At 37.5% G+C, this 18,643-nt stretch overlaps 1 protein-coding gene across 3 annotated transcripts in view; it reads left to right on the forward strand.

Moving 5' to 3' along the window:
• Positions 1-1,977: 1,977 nt before the first annotated feature.
• Positions 1,978-18,643, forward strand: part of kdm4ab (lysine (K)-specific demethylase 4A, genome duplicate b) — a 31,444-nt gene continuing 14,778 nt past the window's right edge. Inside the window, exons 1-17 of one of the 3 annotated variants that reach the window (XM_030160271.1) lie at positions 1,978-2,144; positions 5,622-5,783; positions 6,969-7,144; positions 7,262-7,376; positions 7,508-7,701; positions 9,218-9,267; positions 9,365-9,468; positions 9,611-9,748; positions 9,889-10,109; positions 10,427-10,590; positions 10,686-11,332; positions 12,197-12,304; positions 12,476-12,590; positions 12,761-12,936; positions 14,662-14,875; positions 15,913-15,992; positions 18,538-18,593. In XM_030160271.1, coding sequence (XP_030016131.1) covers positions 5,649-5,783; positions 6,969-7,144; positions 7,262-7,376; positions 7,508-7,701; positions 9,218-9,267; positions 9,365-9,468; positions 9,611-9,748; positions 9,889-10,109; positions 10,427-10,590; positions 10,686-11,332; positions 12,197-12,304; positions 12,476-12,590; positions 12,761-12,936; positions 14,662-14,875; positions 15,913-15,992; positions 18,538-18,593 — 2,693 coding nt within the window. In that variant the 5' untranslated portion in view covers positions 1,978-2,144; positions 5,622-5,648. The remainder of the gene's footprint in view (positions 2,145-5,621; positions 5,784-6,968; positions 7,145-7,261; positions 7,377-7,507; positions 7,702-9,217; positions 9,268-9,364; positions 9,469-9,610; positions 9,749-9,888; positions 10,110-10,426; positions 10,591-10,685; positions 11,333-12,196; positions 12,305-12,475; positions 12,591-12,760; positions 12,937-14,661; positions 14,876-15,912; positions 15,993-18,537; positions 18,594-18,643) is intronic. The other 2 variants (XM_030160272.1, XM_030160273.1) reach the window with 2 other exon arrangements.

An 18,643-nucleotide genomic window follows, 5' to 3' on the forward strand; every position in this document is an offset into this window, starting at 1 on the left:
AATAATCCAGTAAAAGAATGTTTTACATTTTTATTATAATCAGTTTGATGTGATATAGAAACCTAAAATACATAACAAAACTAATTACAGATTTGTAATTTTAATATAAGTGGAAAGGATTATAAAACAGTGAATGGTAACAAAGGCAACTGTAAATTGTAAAACATGAACAAAGACTTACTGCTCTCATAATTTACAAGCAATAAAAGCAATTAGTTGGTTCATTTTACAAATATAGGTGAGTGAATAAGGGGGAGGGCAACAGGATGGTGCAGTGGATAGCACTGTCGACTCACAGCAAGAAGGTCCTGGATTTGATTCCAACCAGGGACCTTTCTGTGTGCAGTTTGCATGTTCTCCCTGTGTTTGCGTGGGTCCTCTCTGGCTTCCTCCCACCATCCAAAGACATGCACTGATAGGTTAACTGGTGAATCTACCTTGCCCATAGGTGTGAATGTGAATGTGAGAGTAATTGGTTGTCCGTCTCTGTATGTCAACACTGCGATGAACTGGGGCCTTGTCCAGGGTGTACCCCTACTTTGCCCATAGGCAGCTGGGATAGGTTCCAGCAACCCCTGTGACCCCAGTGAGGAAAATCAAATCTGTTCCATTTTTTTCCACCTTATTTCATTCATTCATCTTCTGAACGAAATAAGGGGAAAAAATTCAACAGATTTGATTAGATTGTTACTACTTACTTAACAACAGTTTGAGCTCATAAGTAGCTGGGATAGGCTCCAGCGACCCCTAGTGACCCCCTAGTAAGGATAAAGCAAGATCATAAAATGAATGAATGATTAAAGTGTTTCCGCAGACACAGATTTCTAATTTGTCAAAAACCTGTAAGGGTCAAAATTACTAATTAGAAGAAACTGAAAAGATGTAGTTGAATGCCTTACAATGGTTATTTTCTAATTAAATAATAAACAATAACATATTAACTATTGTTACTTTGATAAATAAAACATTAATTGACACAAATACACAGGCAAAATAATAGTATAATATAATATAATATAATATAATAATAATAATAATAATAATAATAATAATAATAGATAGATAGATAGATAGATAGATAGATAGATAGATAGATAGATAGATAGATAGATAGATAGATAGATAGATAGATACTTTATTGATTCTGGGGGAAATTCAATTATTCAGCAGCTTACATACAGCACAAGAAGACAAAAAACAAACAGACCAAAACACAACACAATAGTGGGTTAGTACCAGGTTCACAATAAGGTTAGTATATATACTCTAAAAGACACTTGCTAAAGAACTACTCTAAAAGGGCTTCCTGTACAATACTGTAAATAAAGACTTGTGATTGTATTTACACATTTCAGGGCATTGATATAAAGTGAAACAGTGAAATAAAGAATAGCAGTGATTTAAAGTGAAACAGTGATTTAAGTGTAACAGTTATTTAAGTGTTCTACGGTGGTTTGAAAAGTGGGTGAATTCCAACTTCATAAGGTGCTTGGAAATTTTAAAGTTTCATTGAATCAGTCCCAGTGTGGTCATGGCTGAGTCTGAGGCTGAGACTGAGAAATACAGACAGAACATAGCCAAAAAAAAAAAAAAAAAAAAAAAAAAAAAAAAAAAAAAAAAATATATATATATATATATATATATATATATATATATATTGAAAGAAGAAATGATCACATAAAAACATTGATAATTTATACACAAATATGATTACAGCATTTCAGAAAGTAAATAACTGGTGTATAGAAGAGTATGGAATCCAGTTTCAGAAGAAAAAGTTAAAATGCAGACAGGGAGTAGTACCAGTGTGAGTAGTGTGAATATGAAAATTGCACACAGAAAAGTGAAATGAACCAGATATACATTAAAACTTACATGTATAGAAGAAATGTTTTCATCAGTATGTGACGTAAGGTCAAGACTCGGATTCTGATTGGCTGAGCGTGTCCCATGCGTGTTGTGGTAAACAAAATCGGAGGTGCGTGTGCATGCGTAGAAGTGGTAATGGAGGATATTAATCTACTCACAAGGGGCTCAGAGACTAAACTGTGTTTTCTTTATCTTCTGTTCGTAACTACTGTCTCTATTGATCAGGACTGATTTATATCACCGAGGACAACGTCTAAATCATCCAGGAGAAGGCGGTAGGTACTTGAGTGCACTGTTAGCACAGGCCTTCTCGTTTACTTCACCAGAGGGCTAGCAGGCTGTTAGCCTCTTAGCTAACAGCGCTACTCTCTTACTAGCCGACAGCTAACGTCGGTGGTAGTAATGGGATGTAGCTATTTCCTGGAACAGACATCATTGACTTGTCTAATGATAGTTTGGCTTTTAATTGTCTTTATACCCCTTATTTAAACAATTAATTAAACTATGCTTTGTGGAAATAAGCGCACGCTGCTTGTATTATCATGCCAAATATTGTGATGAGGACGTTACAGCTAGCTTTGTGTAAGTTTGAGGACAGCACTTTGAACGAATGAAATGGATGAGATGCAACCTAGCGGTGTTTGATTCTGTAACACTGGAAGTAGTCTGCTGCCATCACAGAGTTAACGTTAAGCAGTTTAGTAGAGATCATGTTTTTTCTTTTGAAATAACAGAAAACGAGATGACAGCATTAACCCTAGTATTGCTATTTTTATTGTCACGTAGCTCCAAGGATTTTAAATACCTGTGTGAACAATTATGCACTTTCAAAGCTAGCTTAATACTGTCATTGCACTGTGATTGCACCGCAAGTTAGCAAGTAGGCTAACGTTAGCTGAGGGGAATTAAAGAGACACTTAAAGAGACGCGGTTAAGGTTTAACCTATTAGGGGCGGTAGGGTCGCTCCCTAGCCACAATCAGGGCCAGTTTATCCCCTGCCACCAATTATAGTGCTGTGATTTTGGCTACTATATTTAGATAGAAAAAAAAAAATCATGCTATAGGTAAAATCTAAAAATATTAACAATATAATGGAATAGTAGGAGTAATCAAAGGTGAAGGAGGAAATGTACGGTAGCAGTATGTATCAACAAGACTGTCAGGTTCAAATACAACGAAATATACATCGGCTAAAATTTGCTTAGGGGTCTTATTTCTGTCTTTGTGCATAAGAAATCAACATAAGTGAATCCACAAAGGAACTTTGTGTTGGTAAATGCAAGATATGCAAATTTACAGGATTTCAGTTCTGTTGCAACATGTTGATGGTCATAACAACTATGTTTTCAGCTCAAAAATGTCCAATTTCATCACAATTAATGCTGTATTTTCATGTCACAAATGGCCAAGTTATGTTTTAACTGAATTTACCTGAAAAACAAATATTCTATTGTTTTAGATTCGCCAGTTTTTCTTACAAGATTATATCCTACATATCACGTTTTATTTTTACAGGTTGTAATATGGAGTATGGTGCTGATCCATCCTGCTTATGTTATGTGAATACATACATTAAGAATGTCACACGTCACTTTTTAAGTCAACTGTTTTCTAATAATAAGCATTTTTATAAAGAAATAACAATTCTATGTCGTTGTGTACTCTTTAGTATGATGATAAACTATACAATAAATAATTATGATACCAGTTTTTGCACAGGGATCATTTGTGGAAACGGTGACATGGCGGCTGAGCATCAGTATGATGGGATCCGTAACAACTATGTCACATCCGTCCACTGCCACATTTTGTGTTTTTGTGTCAGCTGTTATCGTTTTAGATCCACAATACTAACATTTATGAATACGAGGATAATTAGCAATAGTAAGTCTATAAGTTTATTACTAATAAAGTACTGGTACTGACCAGATCATCATGGGTAATGTCACGTCTGTCCCCCCTCAAAAGTTTTCACATACGTGTGCTATTCAAAATCCAATATTTCTGAAAATGTAGCTTCCACTGTCAAATAATATCAGTAGTCTGTGCACAAATGTATTAGGATTATTTCAACACAGTTCTATGCATTTCTTACATCTCTTTTTTTTTTTTTTTTTTAACAAAAATGGCCACTCATTTGACCTCCTAAGTAAATTTTAGCTGACATACTGATAACACTAAGACATAAAACAGTATCAACAAGAAACCAGCACCAGCTCTAAAAAATATAGGCAACAGACATAAACTAGTTCCCACAAATAGCTGGCCAGGATCACCTATTTGAAAGTGAACGTGAAAGTGAAATACTGTAAATATTCTTGAGTTATATCATTGGAAAGGGCACATAAATTCAGCACTTGAGGTTTATAGTAGAGATAACTGATAGGACATTTTACAATCTGCAAGTATCTGCAAATTTTTGCACCAATAGTGGCCCATATCTAATATGAGACCTCTCAAGTGGGAATACTGACTTGCAGGACAAAACACCGCAAAAGATAAGAGTAATTTTATTTGATCTTATGTAGATTTCTATGGTTAGTTTGTTGACTTCCATACTTATTGATAAATTATTTTGAACGTAATGTTAAGTAATTCAGATTTAGTTATGTGAGTATTTATTTCTTTGACTTAGACATTAAGGTCAACTGCTATATGCATTGTAATAAAATGAAAGCTCTTTAATTTCAGACATAATGCGTTATTACTCACAAATTTTTTTTTTGGGAGGGGTGTTGATGATTAGCCAAATTATCAAGGCTTGCTCTGCATTAAGCTATCTGTATTATTGCATCCCTTCAAAAATACATTAAGATTCAGAGCATTTTATTGTTACGTGTACAGTTAAGAAACAGGTTTCCCTGTACAATGTAAAATCTTACTTTACTGTGCTCACTGAATACCAAGAGAATTTAAGATGTATAAAAGCTGAAATAGAATAATTTAACAAGGAAATTAAAACAAACAAAACAAAATGGCTTTTAAGAATGCCATGCAAAAGAAAATAACATAAACATATAAAAAAATTTAAACTTCTATTACTAAGAGAAAATATATATTTACATAAATGTCTAATATCTGGGTATTACAGTTCGCCTCTATGTAGAAGTCCTTATATTAACTGACTTCTGACATGTACACATCATATACACTTTTGTTTCAGTTCTGTTTTTGGTGGAAGGTTATTGATTAATTGCAGTGATGTTTTTATTTTAACTAATGGCATGTCTTTGCTGTTTAAAATAGAATTTATAGATCCCTATACATAGTTCATGCCATTTTAATCTGGGTTTTTTATTTGCAAATTCTGCAATTTGCAAACCCCCCACCCCCACCCAAAAACTTAGCAATGTTTTGCTTGTATTTGTATAATATGTGCCTATATATTCAAACTCAACCTAACCAACAGGTGGCCAAATTTTTTTTTTTACTTGTATCTAATAGCTATTAAAAAGCAATTTAAGGTCATTAATACTGCATCCAAAGCTAAAAATTAAGAGGCATTTACTGGGAAATACTTAACCCAGAGGACAGATAGGGTAATCCCTGTAATATGGCAGGGCTGACAGCTATGAATATGCTGGGAAATATGAAAGTGGATGAATTTATTTTCATTATATAATTGATTTACTTAATTTTTTGAATTGCATTGTAAGACAATCAAATCCAGATAAAGCTGTGGTGGAGTTTAAGTCTAATTTGAATAAAAGATTCATTGTCAAATTTCTCATTTCTTGTTCATAATATGCAGGAGCCACCATCGAGTTTTGGGATCACGATGGAGGTGGGTTCCCAAAACCATGGTTCCAAGGGAATCATGACTTTTTACCCAACAGCTGAGGAATTCAAGAACTTCACCCGATACGTTGCATATATCGAGTCCCAGGGAGCACACAAAGCAGGCCTGGCTAAAGTAAGTACACACACACTATGTGTTCACAGGCATTCATACAAATTCATACCTAGCTGAGAGTTAATGGGTTGATTTTTTTTTTTTTTTCTTTTAGTTGCAGAATTGTGAATGAATGTTGAAAAAAAGTGTACAATTCTTCAAGAAAGCACTCTGCTAGTTATGATTATCGCATGTCCGATGCATGTTTTCAGTTCAGTTTCTTTATAATTCACTTCTTTTTCAGTAGTATTTATAATACAAGGTGAGTCAGAAGAAACGCTCTTTTCATTTAAAGAAATTGTACCACTGAAATGGAAATGCTTATTTTTCTTTTGATTATACAGTCATATTGATGTGGTTATTGAGCATGTCTGACGATTGAATCATTGATTTATGGCATAGCATAACAGAGGGAATGTCCATTGTTTATTGTGCACCAAAATATCTGCCAACACAGTTTATGCCACCGTGAATGAAATTGAAATTGTCAACCATTACAGCATGTTTACTCGCCATCAAAATGTTTTGTCTCAACGAAGTCGTCCGGCACGACCTTCAACCTGGCTACCATTCAGATTGATGCAAATCTGTGCTCGTTGTCGCATCTCTATCACAGCTCTTCTCGCCATTCGTGTTCGTCGTAGGGCTTGGATTTCAGCTGTGATGCGATTTCGGAGTTCCTGAAGAGTTTGTGGAACAGTCTGATACACACGGTTTTTAAGATACCCCCACGAGAAAAAATCAAGGGGGGTCAAGTCCGGGGATCTAGGTGGCCACTCTCTCTCCTGACCCAAACAGACAACTCGATGAGGAAATAATACCTGCAATCGCTGGTCTTGCCATGATGAAAACTCCCTGGGCACTGTCATGTAGGCCTATGTCCTGAGTGTGAAAGCAAAGCGCCGACTCCTTTAATTGTTGACAATTTCAAGTTTGTTCACTGTGGCATACATTGTGTTGGCAGGTATTTCAGTGCCCAATAAACAATGGACCTTCTCTCTCTTATGCAATGCAATAAATCTATGACTACATCACCAGACATGCTCAATAACCACATCAATATGACTGTATGGTCAAAAGAAAAATCAGTGTTTCCCTTTTAGCAGTACAATTTCTTTAAATGGAAAGAGCATTTTTTCTGACTCACCCTGTACATGCTGTTATAACATCAACTTTAGCTTACTGTGTGAACTTTCTCCTTCCAAGATTGTGCCCCCTAAGGAATGGAAACCCAGAAGTTCCTATGATAATATAGACGATCTGGTGATTCCTGCACCCATTCAGCAGGTGGTGACAGGCCAGTCGGGTCTCTTTACACAATACAACATTCAGAAAAAGTCCATGACTGTCAGGGATTTCCGCAAGATTGCCAACAGTGACAAGTGAGAAGTGCAAAATTAACTAAGCGTGCCATTTTCTCTTTGTACCATAAATTCAGCGATATCTGCAAGAAAGCTGAAAAGTTTCTACTAATTAACTGTTGTCACTTGACTTTATAGGTTCTGTAGTCCTCACTATGATGATTTTGAAGAGCTGGAAAGGAAATACTGGAAGAATGTGACATTTAACCCCCCCATATACGGTGCTGATGTCAATGGAACCCTGTATGATCCTGTGAGTTGAAAATCATTGATGTTCTTTCTGTTGTGAATATTTCTGTTTGTTTGTCTGGTAATCTGTTCTAATGGACATGAGTGGTATCTACAGTGGCACCTTACCTTGTGTCATTACTTATACTCCCATAGGGTGTTAAAGAGTGGAACATCTGCCATCTGGACACCATTCTGGACACTGTAGAACATGACAGTGGCATCACTATTGAAGGCGTTAACACACCCTACTTATATTTTGGAATGTGGAAGACCACATTTGCCTGGCACACTGAGGACATGGACCTCTACAGCATCAACTACCTTCACTTTGGGGAGCCTAAATCATGGTAAATGCACAGTATATTATATTTTCAGATGCAAAGATATAGCTGTTGACTATAAAAAAACTTGAATATTCTGCTAATGTAGGCTAATTGTACCCTTAACACTTTCAGTGCCATGGGCCGATTAAATCGGCTTTACGACAACAACCTGTAAAGTGCCACGGGCCGATCAGATCGGCTTTGGAGAACACGCCATATTTGTGTACAAACAAACCATCCACCCCCATTTCTTTCTCACATTTCGATGACGTTCTTTCTGTGTCCCCCTTTTGAGACCAAGCAGACGGGAATTTGAGGTCACGCGACCGAATAATATTTTTATATCTTTTTAATGTTTCTTATTCTCCGGTGTTTCATCAGAGGGAGCCCTCCATGCCGGGGGGCGGCTGTGGACTCCGGGGGCTGTGGCGCCTTCTCTCACTGGGGTCCGCTCCTTTCTGGTGGGTGGGGGTCCCAGTTGGCCCTCTCCCACTAGTTGGGATGCGGGGCTGTGTTGCTGGTGCCTGGTCGCCGGGGTCGGCGGCTGCCTCCTGGTGCGGATGGCTCCCTGAGACAGCGCCTCCTAAATTGATGTTTTACTTTTACTTGTACATTTTTGTTCTGGTCTACCCGTGCTCAGTCAGTCTTCTTAAGTATGTGTGAGCTTGTGGGTTTGCATGTATATGTGTGTGTGTGTGTGCCTGTGTGTGTGTGCGTGTGCGGGTGAGTGGGTGGGTGTGGGTGGGGGGCGGTACTGATTTTTAAACTGATATGTAAAGCACTTTGTGCTACAGTTTTTAATGTATGAAAAGTGCTATATAAATAAAGATAATTATTATTATTATTATTATGAATTATGCAAATTACGATCAATAATGAATCGGCTGCGTCCGGTGCGTTTTGAATCTAATTAGCAATCGGTCGGATGTTACCGAGCGGTTTCCTGCAGGATTCTTCAAATATTATAAAAACGACGCGAAATACTGAAAAACGGCCAAATTCTGTGGCACTTTTAAGGCTTTTTAGCCCCTTAACTGTCTGGCACTTAAAGAGTTAACTATAGATGGGCATTGATAAGACCCCTACTTCAAATGATCTTTTCTCAAACATTACATGTATCATTTTCTTATCTTTCTTGATGAAATGAAGCTACACTGTAGGCAGTTTGTTGCTCTCCACCATAACTCCTTGTTTCAGCAGCGTAGATGTTTATTTGACAGCATTGTTTTGCAATATGCATGTCTGGACAATAACCTTTCAGTGCTGATCAAAGGAATTGATAAGCTCAAGGGTGAAGAAATCTGATGGAGTGAACAATTAGGAACCATTTCAAAATCAGTTCTCATCCCTACACATTAGTGTCTTTTTTTTTTTTTTTTTTTTTAAATATTACCCATACCCGAATTGTAGCTATGTAGGATTTATTATCTTATATTTATTTTTAAGTTAAATTAAACCTGAACGACATAAAGTAAAGGAATCAATAAATGCACAAGATAATTTTATTTGGTAATGACAACACTTACATAAATGTTTGCAGGTATTGTGTTCCTCCAGAGCATGGAAAAAGATTGGAACGTCTGGCTAAAGGTAGACCTCTCATAGACACTTCATATGTGCATACATGTAACATAATATGTTTTATCTACGTCCATTCAATATGTTTCATGTATGTTTTCTCCCCTAGGGTTCTTTCCTGGCAGTTCCCAAAATTGTGAGGCCTTCTTGAGGCACAAGATGACCCTCATCTCTCCTTCTATACTGAAGAAATTTGGCATTCCATTTGAAAAGGTATGTGTGCAAATGTAGTTGAATTTCAGTAAGTTGACCTTGTGCCCCTGACGATGTCATTTCTACAACATGCTGAATGTATGAACAGCACTAACTGATGGTGTCATTAGCTTTCTTTCTTTCTTTTTTTTTTTTTTTTAAGATTACTCAAGAGGCTGGAGAGTTCATGATAACTTTCCCCTATGCCTATCATGCTGGCTTCAATCATGGCTTCAATTGTGCAGAATCTACAAACTTTGCCACTGAAAGATGGATTGAGTACGGTAAACAAGCAGTTTTGGTAAGCGACTTTAAACATCTTTCAAAAATAGAATAAAGCACACTGATTTCTGAACCTGTTTCTGAGCACAAATATGTGTCATCAGCTAACACTAGTTCCAATTAAATGTTCTGTGTATCTTTTCAATTCTCTTTTTCTAGTGCTCATGCCGTAAAGACATGGTTAAAATTTCCATGGATGTATTTGTAAGGAAATTTCAGCCAGATCGCTATGAGCAGTGGCTGGCAGGGCGAGATATGGTACCCATCAACCACTCACGACCCACCCCAGAGGCCAAGGAGTTCCTAGGGGAGTCCTACAATGACATCACCAACACCAGTAACTCTGTAGAGAACTGTGGGGAGGATGGAGAGCGGAAGAGGTGGGTCATCTACAAACAAATGGTTATGTATTTAGGATAATTTAATGTTTAAGGTTATCATTATCACACTTCTATATCAGATACTACTATCTCAAGCAAATTATCTTAGATGTAAATGCAAATAGATGTAAATTTAGATTCAGTTGAATGCTTAAAATGTTGCCTTGGTGGGGAATTTGGGGTTTAGTAACATGAGAGCCTGTGTTAGTTAAACACCTGATGCCCACAATATTTTTATTAACCCTTTATTGTACTGTACAGGCCTTCAGTTCTGTTTCTAGTCCCCAAGCCAATGTTTTTCCTTGCTAATCTCCCAGCAGTACACAAAGGATAGAGACCAAGAGACACAGGGTGTGTCTGGAGGTGCCAGACGAGGTTGTTCCCAAAGATGAAGATGAGGTAGAGATACAGTATGGGAAGCGTCCTAGACTAAACCTTATACCTCCACGTATTACACCACAAGACGGCAGGAGAAACAAAGGTATTATCTATCTGTCAGCAACTATTAGACAGATTCAAGCTTCTAATAATAATGTTTTTATGAAAATAATGGGAAAATATTTATATCCTCTCCAGGCCCACCAAAGCTGGTTGTTACACCAACCAAGCTCACATTAATGGATCCATTTCACAGAGGCTTAACCCAAAGTAACAGTGACATACACCGGCCTCCTCATTATACCAAGACTCGTGCACCTGCGATCTCATCTCAGTCCCAGCCCAGAAATGGACATCTATCAGTTGCTGTTGCACCAACGTGGACAGAAGCAACTGCTCACCCTGCACGCAAAATGGGAGTGGCTAGCCTACTCTTCCACAGGACTCTGAGTCCAAAAGACATTCTCCAGGTGCACAGCTACACCCTAGAAAAGCAACAGAAACCACACGCACAACTCCAGGTGCACAGCTACGCCAGAGAGCATCAGCCTCGTCATCTCCAGCACAAATCCTGTACAGTGTCCCACACACAGGTTCAGTCTTTATCTCCAGCACCAAGGTGTGAAATACTAGAGCCACAAACCAAGATCATTACCAGCGTAGCATTAAGTGAATCAGAAGCACCCAGTCCTGTGGAACAGGACCATGAAGACAGCAACCCCACAGTGTCAGTGTCTGCCGACGCTCAGGATGAAGAGGTGAAGCCTGAATCTGAGCCCACCGATAGATCTCCTTCCCCCCAGACTCCAACACAGATGGAGGTCCTCAAGAATAACAAGCGAAAGGTTTGTTTACATTTTACACATAGATGTTGCGGTAATAGTGATGTTCTGTTGTGCATGCTTTGTCTTATTTTTCCTGGTATTAAGCAAATAAGCATATTTTATTTGGTGGCTCTGTGCTGGTGCATTCCTTTGCATGGTTTTAACACACTAATCTTTTCCTGCTCTGCTTAGCTTATTTGAACTAACAATCACTCTTCAACAAACATAAGTGCGTCTCGAAAAGTTAGAATAATGTCAGATGGTAAATAATATAAATCCTCTCTCGTTAAAAGTTAACGCAGCGTACATACTTTGATTTATAGACATATTCACTCACATTTAGAATGTTAAAACAGCAAATGCCTGCTAGAATATAACAGTAACACATGCTACATTTGTTTTGACAGTTGTTCCTCAAGGCAAACTTTTTTTTTTTTTTTCAGAGTAAACTGTTTTTTATTAGTCAGTGTCATGGCTTGTGAACTAACCATCTCTTCTTTGTGGCCATAAATATGTGTCTTTGTCCAGTTCTTGTTGAGCAGTTATCAAATTGTCTCTTTCGTGACTTTTTTCAAGCTGCTGTCATCCCTCTTACTGCTGCTGCTCGTTCTGCCACACCTTCTTCATGTTCTTAAAGTTTATTTTCACAGCTCTCTGCTTTTTATTATTTCAACAACTGTCAAACAATTGAATTTCTGTAGAAAACTTGATACTTGCTTTGGTTTTAAACTCACACATTTGTTGTTTGAACTTTTAGTTCTAAGCCCAAGTACAGAATATCTGCTGCAATAACTTGGACAACCAACCTGTCTACTTTTTTGAGATGCACTTGTACCAAAATTTGCCATGAATGTTTAATTATTATTCATGCTCTCCAAACTACAGAGCTCCCAATCTCCCCTTGCGGATAGTGGCATTATCGTCATGAAAGAGATCACCTCAGTCACAAAACCAGTTAACGATGATAAGAAGGTGTTTGCTCAGAACCATCATGTAAGTAGTTATTACCTTCGACCAAAGTCTCAAGAGACATATTGTATCTAATATTTCCCAGAAAATGTACATGTGCCAGTACAGAGCTTCCAGACTTATATGTATTATTTCAGATATAATGTTTTCCTTGTCTTGAAGTTTTGTGCTGCTGTACATTTCTTTCTCCACCAGGTGTCAGAAGAACAATCCTATTGCAAGTCAGTGGTGAAGAAGCAACTGCAGCAAGAGCAGCTTCCAAAACTGCCTCGTCATCACCCTCTGTTCAGAGAGGCGCACAGTGATGATGGTATGTTGAGAGTAGTTTGTTTTATAGATATTGTTTTTAATATACACTTTTTAGTTATAGTATGAGGTTTATTAACTTCTTCACCATAGCTTCTCTTGTCCTAACACCTAATTTTTCTGCCTCAACCTTTATCTTCATTATTTTTCTCCCCTAACACCATCTGTCCGTAGATTTCCCTGTAGACTTGGACTTCGAACGTGAGGAGAAAGAGGAGTGGGCAAAGCCGTTGATCCAGTTGTGGCAGTGTCGGCCATATAACCCACATGCAGAGAGAGAGTACAATGAAAACATGGGCCAGCAGGCGCCTTACTGCTCCATCTGCCTGCTCTTCCACACATACCATCAGGTGACAACTGCTACGATTTCTATCTTTAAGAGGCTCATCTGTTATTTAAGTGACTCATAACTTGGATAGGAAGTGTCACATAAATTATTCCCGGTGATACAAACTTGTCAGCTAACCAGTCCAAAATCTGTCAGTTTTTTTTATGCAAAATAGGTCATTTGTGTTATTCATGTAGTGGTCAGTGTCTCTCTTTGGGCTACCTTCCTAATATACCCTAAACCCAAGAGAAATGCAGTAGTGACACATAGAGGACAAACCATGCATCCTTAGTATTTGGGTCCCTCAATTACAAAGAAGCAATAATAAAGCATGCCTCCATCATGAAGTTCATTTGTCTGTTAACACTGAGTTTTTTCAGATTTAAGCAAATGAGGCAGGTTGTTAACTTTACGTTACTAGCTACATAATCAAAATGAAGAGGTACTAAGATGAGAGAAAATAAGGTTCAGAAACATGAATGATCAGTTGATAATAGTTTTTTCCAGTGTAAAGTTGGAAATAAGTGTTATGTAAACAACGTAACCCCGTAAATATAACAGAAGAAAAACTAAAATAATTTCTAAATACTCAAAATAAGATCATGGCTCATATATCCACTCAGCCTCATTGCTTTTCTGATTATTGTGGAATTGGAACATTTTTCAAGATCCAGATTATTATCAGTTGTTATCATTAAGTCACAACTGAATATTTTATGCTGAAACTGAAGCATCATTTAATTTATTCCACTGAAACACTCGACAGTGAAATTCAGTGTAATGGTGGGTTTCAATGTTAGAGTTTCACTGAAATAAAATACATTTCATTGTCATTTTTAAATAATCTGTAAACAGGCCTTTTACAGATCCAACCAAACCCAACCTCCAGAGCTGAGCAAGTGAATTTGCGCTTGTTATTTGCGATCTTAGCTCTAATGTATTGAGAAAAACATATTTTTTCCCTGACGGGCCACTCTGCCATAGTGATGTTTAAGGAGCTACACTAACATGGCTGTCAGAGGATTCTGTCATTAAGTTTACCAGTACTTAATTAAAGTAACAGGTGTAAATTTGCTGCATTAGCCGATCATAGCATTAATTCATATTGAATTATACGGTTTGTTAAAAAACACAACTCTGTCTGTTAACATCTGTGAAGTGAAATGACTTGATAGTGCTTATTATACTGTTAGCTGTTGTGGTCTGTGTTTTCAGTAAGTTTTGGTTTAATCCTTCATTCTTTTTCAATTCCACCCATTTGTTTCCATAAAACCAATATTTTGAGAATGATCTATTGTGCATGGTGGTTCACTAGAAAGGCCTCCAGGGGCAAACAAATGGAACAGAGGAATTGTTAATGTGTTTTGTCTGCTTTTATACCAACATGTCTTTTGTGAAAAGTCTTACCACATAAAGCTGATGAATTCTTTGCTGTAAACCAAATAGCTGTCACATTTACAACAGAACTGCATCCTTTTCTATAACAATACAGTTCTCCGTCCATTGTGAGTCACTGTTTTGTGCTAAACTCTGAATAGAATATTCCTGACTAGAACTCTTTGAACACATTCCCTATAGTTTATACTCGGGAACACTAGTGTTTTTTAGTATTTCTTTGGCTTTCCAACAAATCAAAGTAAAACTATGACCATAAATCTAACTTATTTTATAATTGAATGTAAATATATTTTGTATAGTATGTCTTCTGTGATGTTAAATTTTTTTTTTTTCTTTCTCATCTCCAAAGACCGAGTCAAGTAGTGACAGTTCTGCTGTGATGCTGGTGGACCGTCCAGGGGGTCGTCAGTGGTCCAGACCGCTCATCCCTGAAATGTGCTTTAACACCCAGTCCACCAAGATGAGTGACAGTGGGGAAGGACAACTGTCAAACCCTCACATAGCAGAGGATGGGACCAGCCGGCTGGTCAGCTGTGCTCAGTGCTGTGTCCGTGTTCATACCAGTAAGCCCCTTTCATTTTCATCAGATATTAGCCTACTGTGGATCTGCAGGGTTGGAAACACGAGGTGGTTTAATGCATTATTTACAGCACAATCAGGTCCATTAATGCTCTTTAGTAACCACTTAGCAGCCATAACTGACCCTCAAAGAATTATGGATGCATATAAAAACACTAATGCGAATGAAGTCGAATACTGCAGAAGTTACACTTGCAGGGTTCCATATTTGTACTAACCTGACTGAAAACATACTGGATTTCTCTTGTTGTTTTCACTCCTAATTTGCTTATAAGGCTTATGAAAATTAACATTCCACTAATATTGACTCCTTTATAAATAGTCGTGCATACTCTGATTAAAAAATAGTTTTTCTTCACATTTTCTGAGGCTTTGCAATTTTGTTCGACCACAAAAACACAGCCTCCCTCTTTAATTTTTTCAATAACCGTATCGAAAAGGTAGGAGACATTTGTGGATATCCAAAACCCCTTTAGTCTGTCACAACGTTTAAAGGTAGTTATGGTTCTCCTTCTGAATAGAAATGTGAGGTATGCTTTTAGGTGGATTTCTACCCCACCTTGACAGACAGTTGGACGGTTCTTTATGTTTAACACCCAGACCTGACTGTATGCAGGCCAGAGGCTGTGTGTTGCAAACTCCTGTAAAACCTTAAATGAGACACATACTTTTATGCACTGTATACATGTAGAAAGAACACTGTGAATAATGTTGGAATATCTCAGGTTTCTTGTACTTTGCAGCTAATGAGATAATCATGGATACCCAGAATAATTCCCGCACACTGCTGTCTCAGATCCCCTTTTTAATCTTCCTTGTTTTTTTTTCTTCTTTTTTTCTCTGTCAAAATGTCTCCAGCCATGATAGAAAAATCATGAAGACTAAATCATGAAACAGTTGCTGTTTTTCCTCTAAAGTTAAATGACTAACTGAACAGAAAATGTAATTAATGAGAAAGCTGTGAAACAAAGCCTGTAAGGTCTTCGATGAAATGTTTTACATGTGGTTTTTGTCTGTACAGGTTGCTATGGTGTCTCTGGGGATGACTCCGAGTTGGACGACTGGCTGTGTGCCCGTTGCGAGGCTGGTGCCCTGACAGAGGTTTGTTATAGTTATAGCAAGTTCATTACATACCTGTAGCAGAAAATCATCATTTCAAGCTATTCTTTTACATAATTTGTAAGCCAAATAACAAACTAGACCACATTTAGTCATTGTGGGACACTTGGTGGATGGTAAATATAAAGAACAGACTTGAATAACTGATTAGCACATAAATGTTTATTGCTTAAATCTAATAGGGATGTGCACCACGAAACTGATGTAATTCAGATGCTGATGGATTGCCAGCACTGATACATTAAACATGTACACTGCCTAGCCAAAAAACCGCCTCCCTCTGGATTTAACCAAATAAATAGTTAAGAGCATTAGATAATGGTTGCAGTGATTAATTTTTCATCTGGAAACAAGTTCTTTAACCCTAACCAATGCAGCGAGTAGCTTCTCATTTCTTAAACAACCTTCAGTTTCCTAGAGATCATAAAGACTGGATTGTGTTTCAGTGGGAAAATGTTTGACCCTGTTCCAGAGTGATGGACACCACAGGTCGAGTTGATAACCGGACAAAATCTTTAGAAAATGATTGTACGAGTAAAAAAAGTTTGGTCACCTGACTACCCAAATATACTGAATGACTGGGTTTTTCCAACTATGGACTTCTACTTCCGTGAAAGGTTCAGAGCATTACTCATCATTTTCACTAATGGATTGGCCACCACAGAGTCCAGATCAGAACTCCATTGAGAATCTAATTTATTATATGTAATGGTCTGATTCTCCATCATCAGTGCAGGAGTTTGGCCAAAAATTAATGCAACTGTGGATGGAAAGAAATGTTGTGACGTTGCATAAACTTATCAAAACAATGCCCCAGTGAATGCTGTGTAATCAAAGCTATATTTCCAACAATGTAATAGAGTGTGGCACAGTCATATTCAGTATAGTACACACTGGAAATTTACAAATGGTAATTTTATTTTTAGGATATTAACTTAAAATGTTACATTTGACTTAACATGGTTGTGTAGTTTTATACCTCAATATGCTGTATCCTTTTTCCACCAAAAAACATAGTTTGTAGTATAGTTTTATTTTGTCTTTAAATTTAAAAAAGTACAATATACAGATCCATGTGTCGGAGTAGGAGTAGTGAACCTTACATTGGATGGTGTGTACGAATCTGAGCAATGTACAGTTCTTGTACCTCTGTCCTGTAGCATGAAACTTGGATTAGTGTTCTTTTGTAACTGTTACTATACATGAAGGATCTTCTTATATAGAATGAATTCTGATTGATTGTATCTTTTGTTTTGCGTAACATTGCAATAGTTGTAGATTGTGTGTGATTTGTAATATCATTTGGATTAGTTATCATGCATTGTTATTCACTCTTTGAAAGACATTGACTTTAGTCTGTTAATTGGTCAATGTAAATGTAAATACCCTATAGAATGTGAATGTGAATGGGTCACCTCTTTTTTTCAGCCTTTTGATGAATTGGTAACTATCGCTATCCAGGCTCCAGCCCCCCCGCCCCAAATAACATACTGCCCACCCTTATTATATGTTAAAACATGTCTCTTACAGCAACACAAAGACTTTGTACAACAGAAACTCTTCAAAGTTGTGGGCTTCTGTTCAGTGCTTTTGACACTTGATACGCTGTAATGTGATTACAGTCATGTAACCTCTGCTTATTGAAGTGTCAGACAATAGTGTTCCCTTTCATGGTATTGTATAGTGGATTTGTTTTTTCCCACCTTTGTCTGTACCTTTAAATTTCCTTGCCTTTGAACATTCTTGTGTACTCAGAACAATAGACTGATGGGAAACATTCCAGGAATGTAGTATATTTTTGGCACAAACTCCTCTGACCAGTAGTAGGCAACACTTCCTTTACAGTTCACTGTGACGTGTGCTTCTTCAGGGTTCTGAGTTCTGATGTGTGTACTATAGGAAAGTTTAAAGACTATTGCTTTGTCTGGCTTTGACAATAAAAGCCAAGTGTGAGGATAATTTTTCACACAGTATTTAACTTTAAAGAATGGCTGTAACATGCTTCGATGACTGTGGCTGAAACGTGTGGTTACCAAGGTAACTGTGGTTGAATGAGATAAAAATGTCAGAAGAAGTGCATGATTCTTGGACTGCTCATTTTTGATTTTAAATGCTATTGTTGCTTCACAGCAGTCCAGATGAAGACGTGATTTTTTTAAAGTCCTCACCCAATATTTTCATGTTCTGCCAGTTTCAGAGTGGGGGAAACTTAAAAAAAAACCACTTTACTGCCACAGTGAGGCAAGGCTTCAGGTTCAGGTTTTACAAGGTGCAGTGAGGTATTTCAGACAGCTGCAGCGCCAGGTGTGCAGTTAAAAAAACAACAATTAGAATACAGTAGTCCTTGTTTTCTGTAACCCATACCTTTGCTTGTCATTCAGTAGAGACATGACTTATCCAAAGTTTAACCTAAAACTGACAGGAATGTTATATCTGAACAGGTGCATTTGAAATAAAATGTTGAATTCAGCTACCAGATTAAGTGTCCACCAAAACAATAGACATCATTGTGTGTTTCTTCCTCCAGGACTGCTGTCTGTGTTCCCTGAGAGGAGGAGCGCTACAGAGAGCCAACAATGACAAGTAAGTGGTGCTACTGGACAGAACTCAGCTGCTACAAAGCCTTTATGTAT

Source organism: Sphaeramia orbicularis, chromosome 17, assembly GCF_902148855.1.
Source record: "Sphaeramia orbicularis chromosome 17, fSphaOr1.1, whole genome shotgun sequence".
Lineage (NCBI taxonomy): Eukaryota > Metazoa > Chordata > Actinopteri > Kurtiformes > Apogonidae > Sphaeramia > Sphaeramia orbicularis.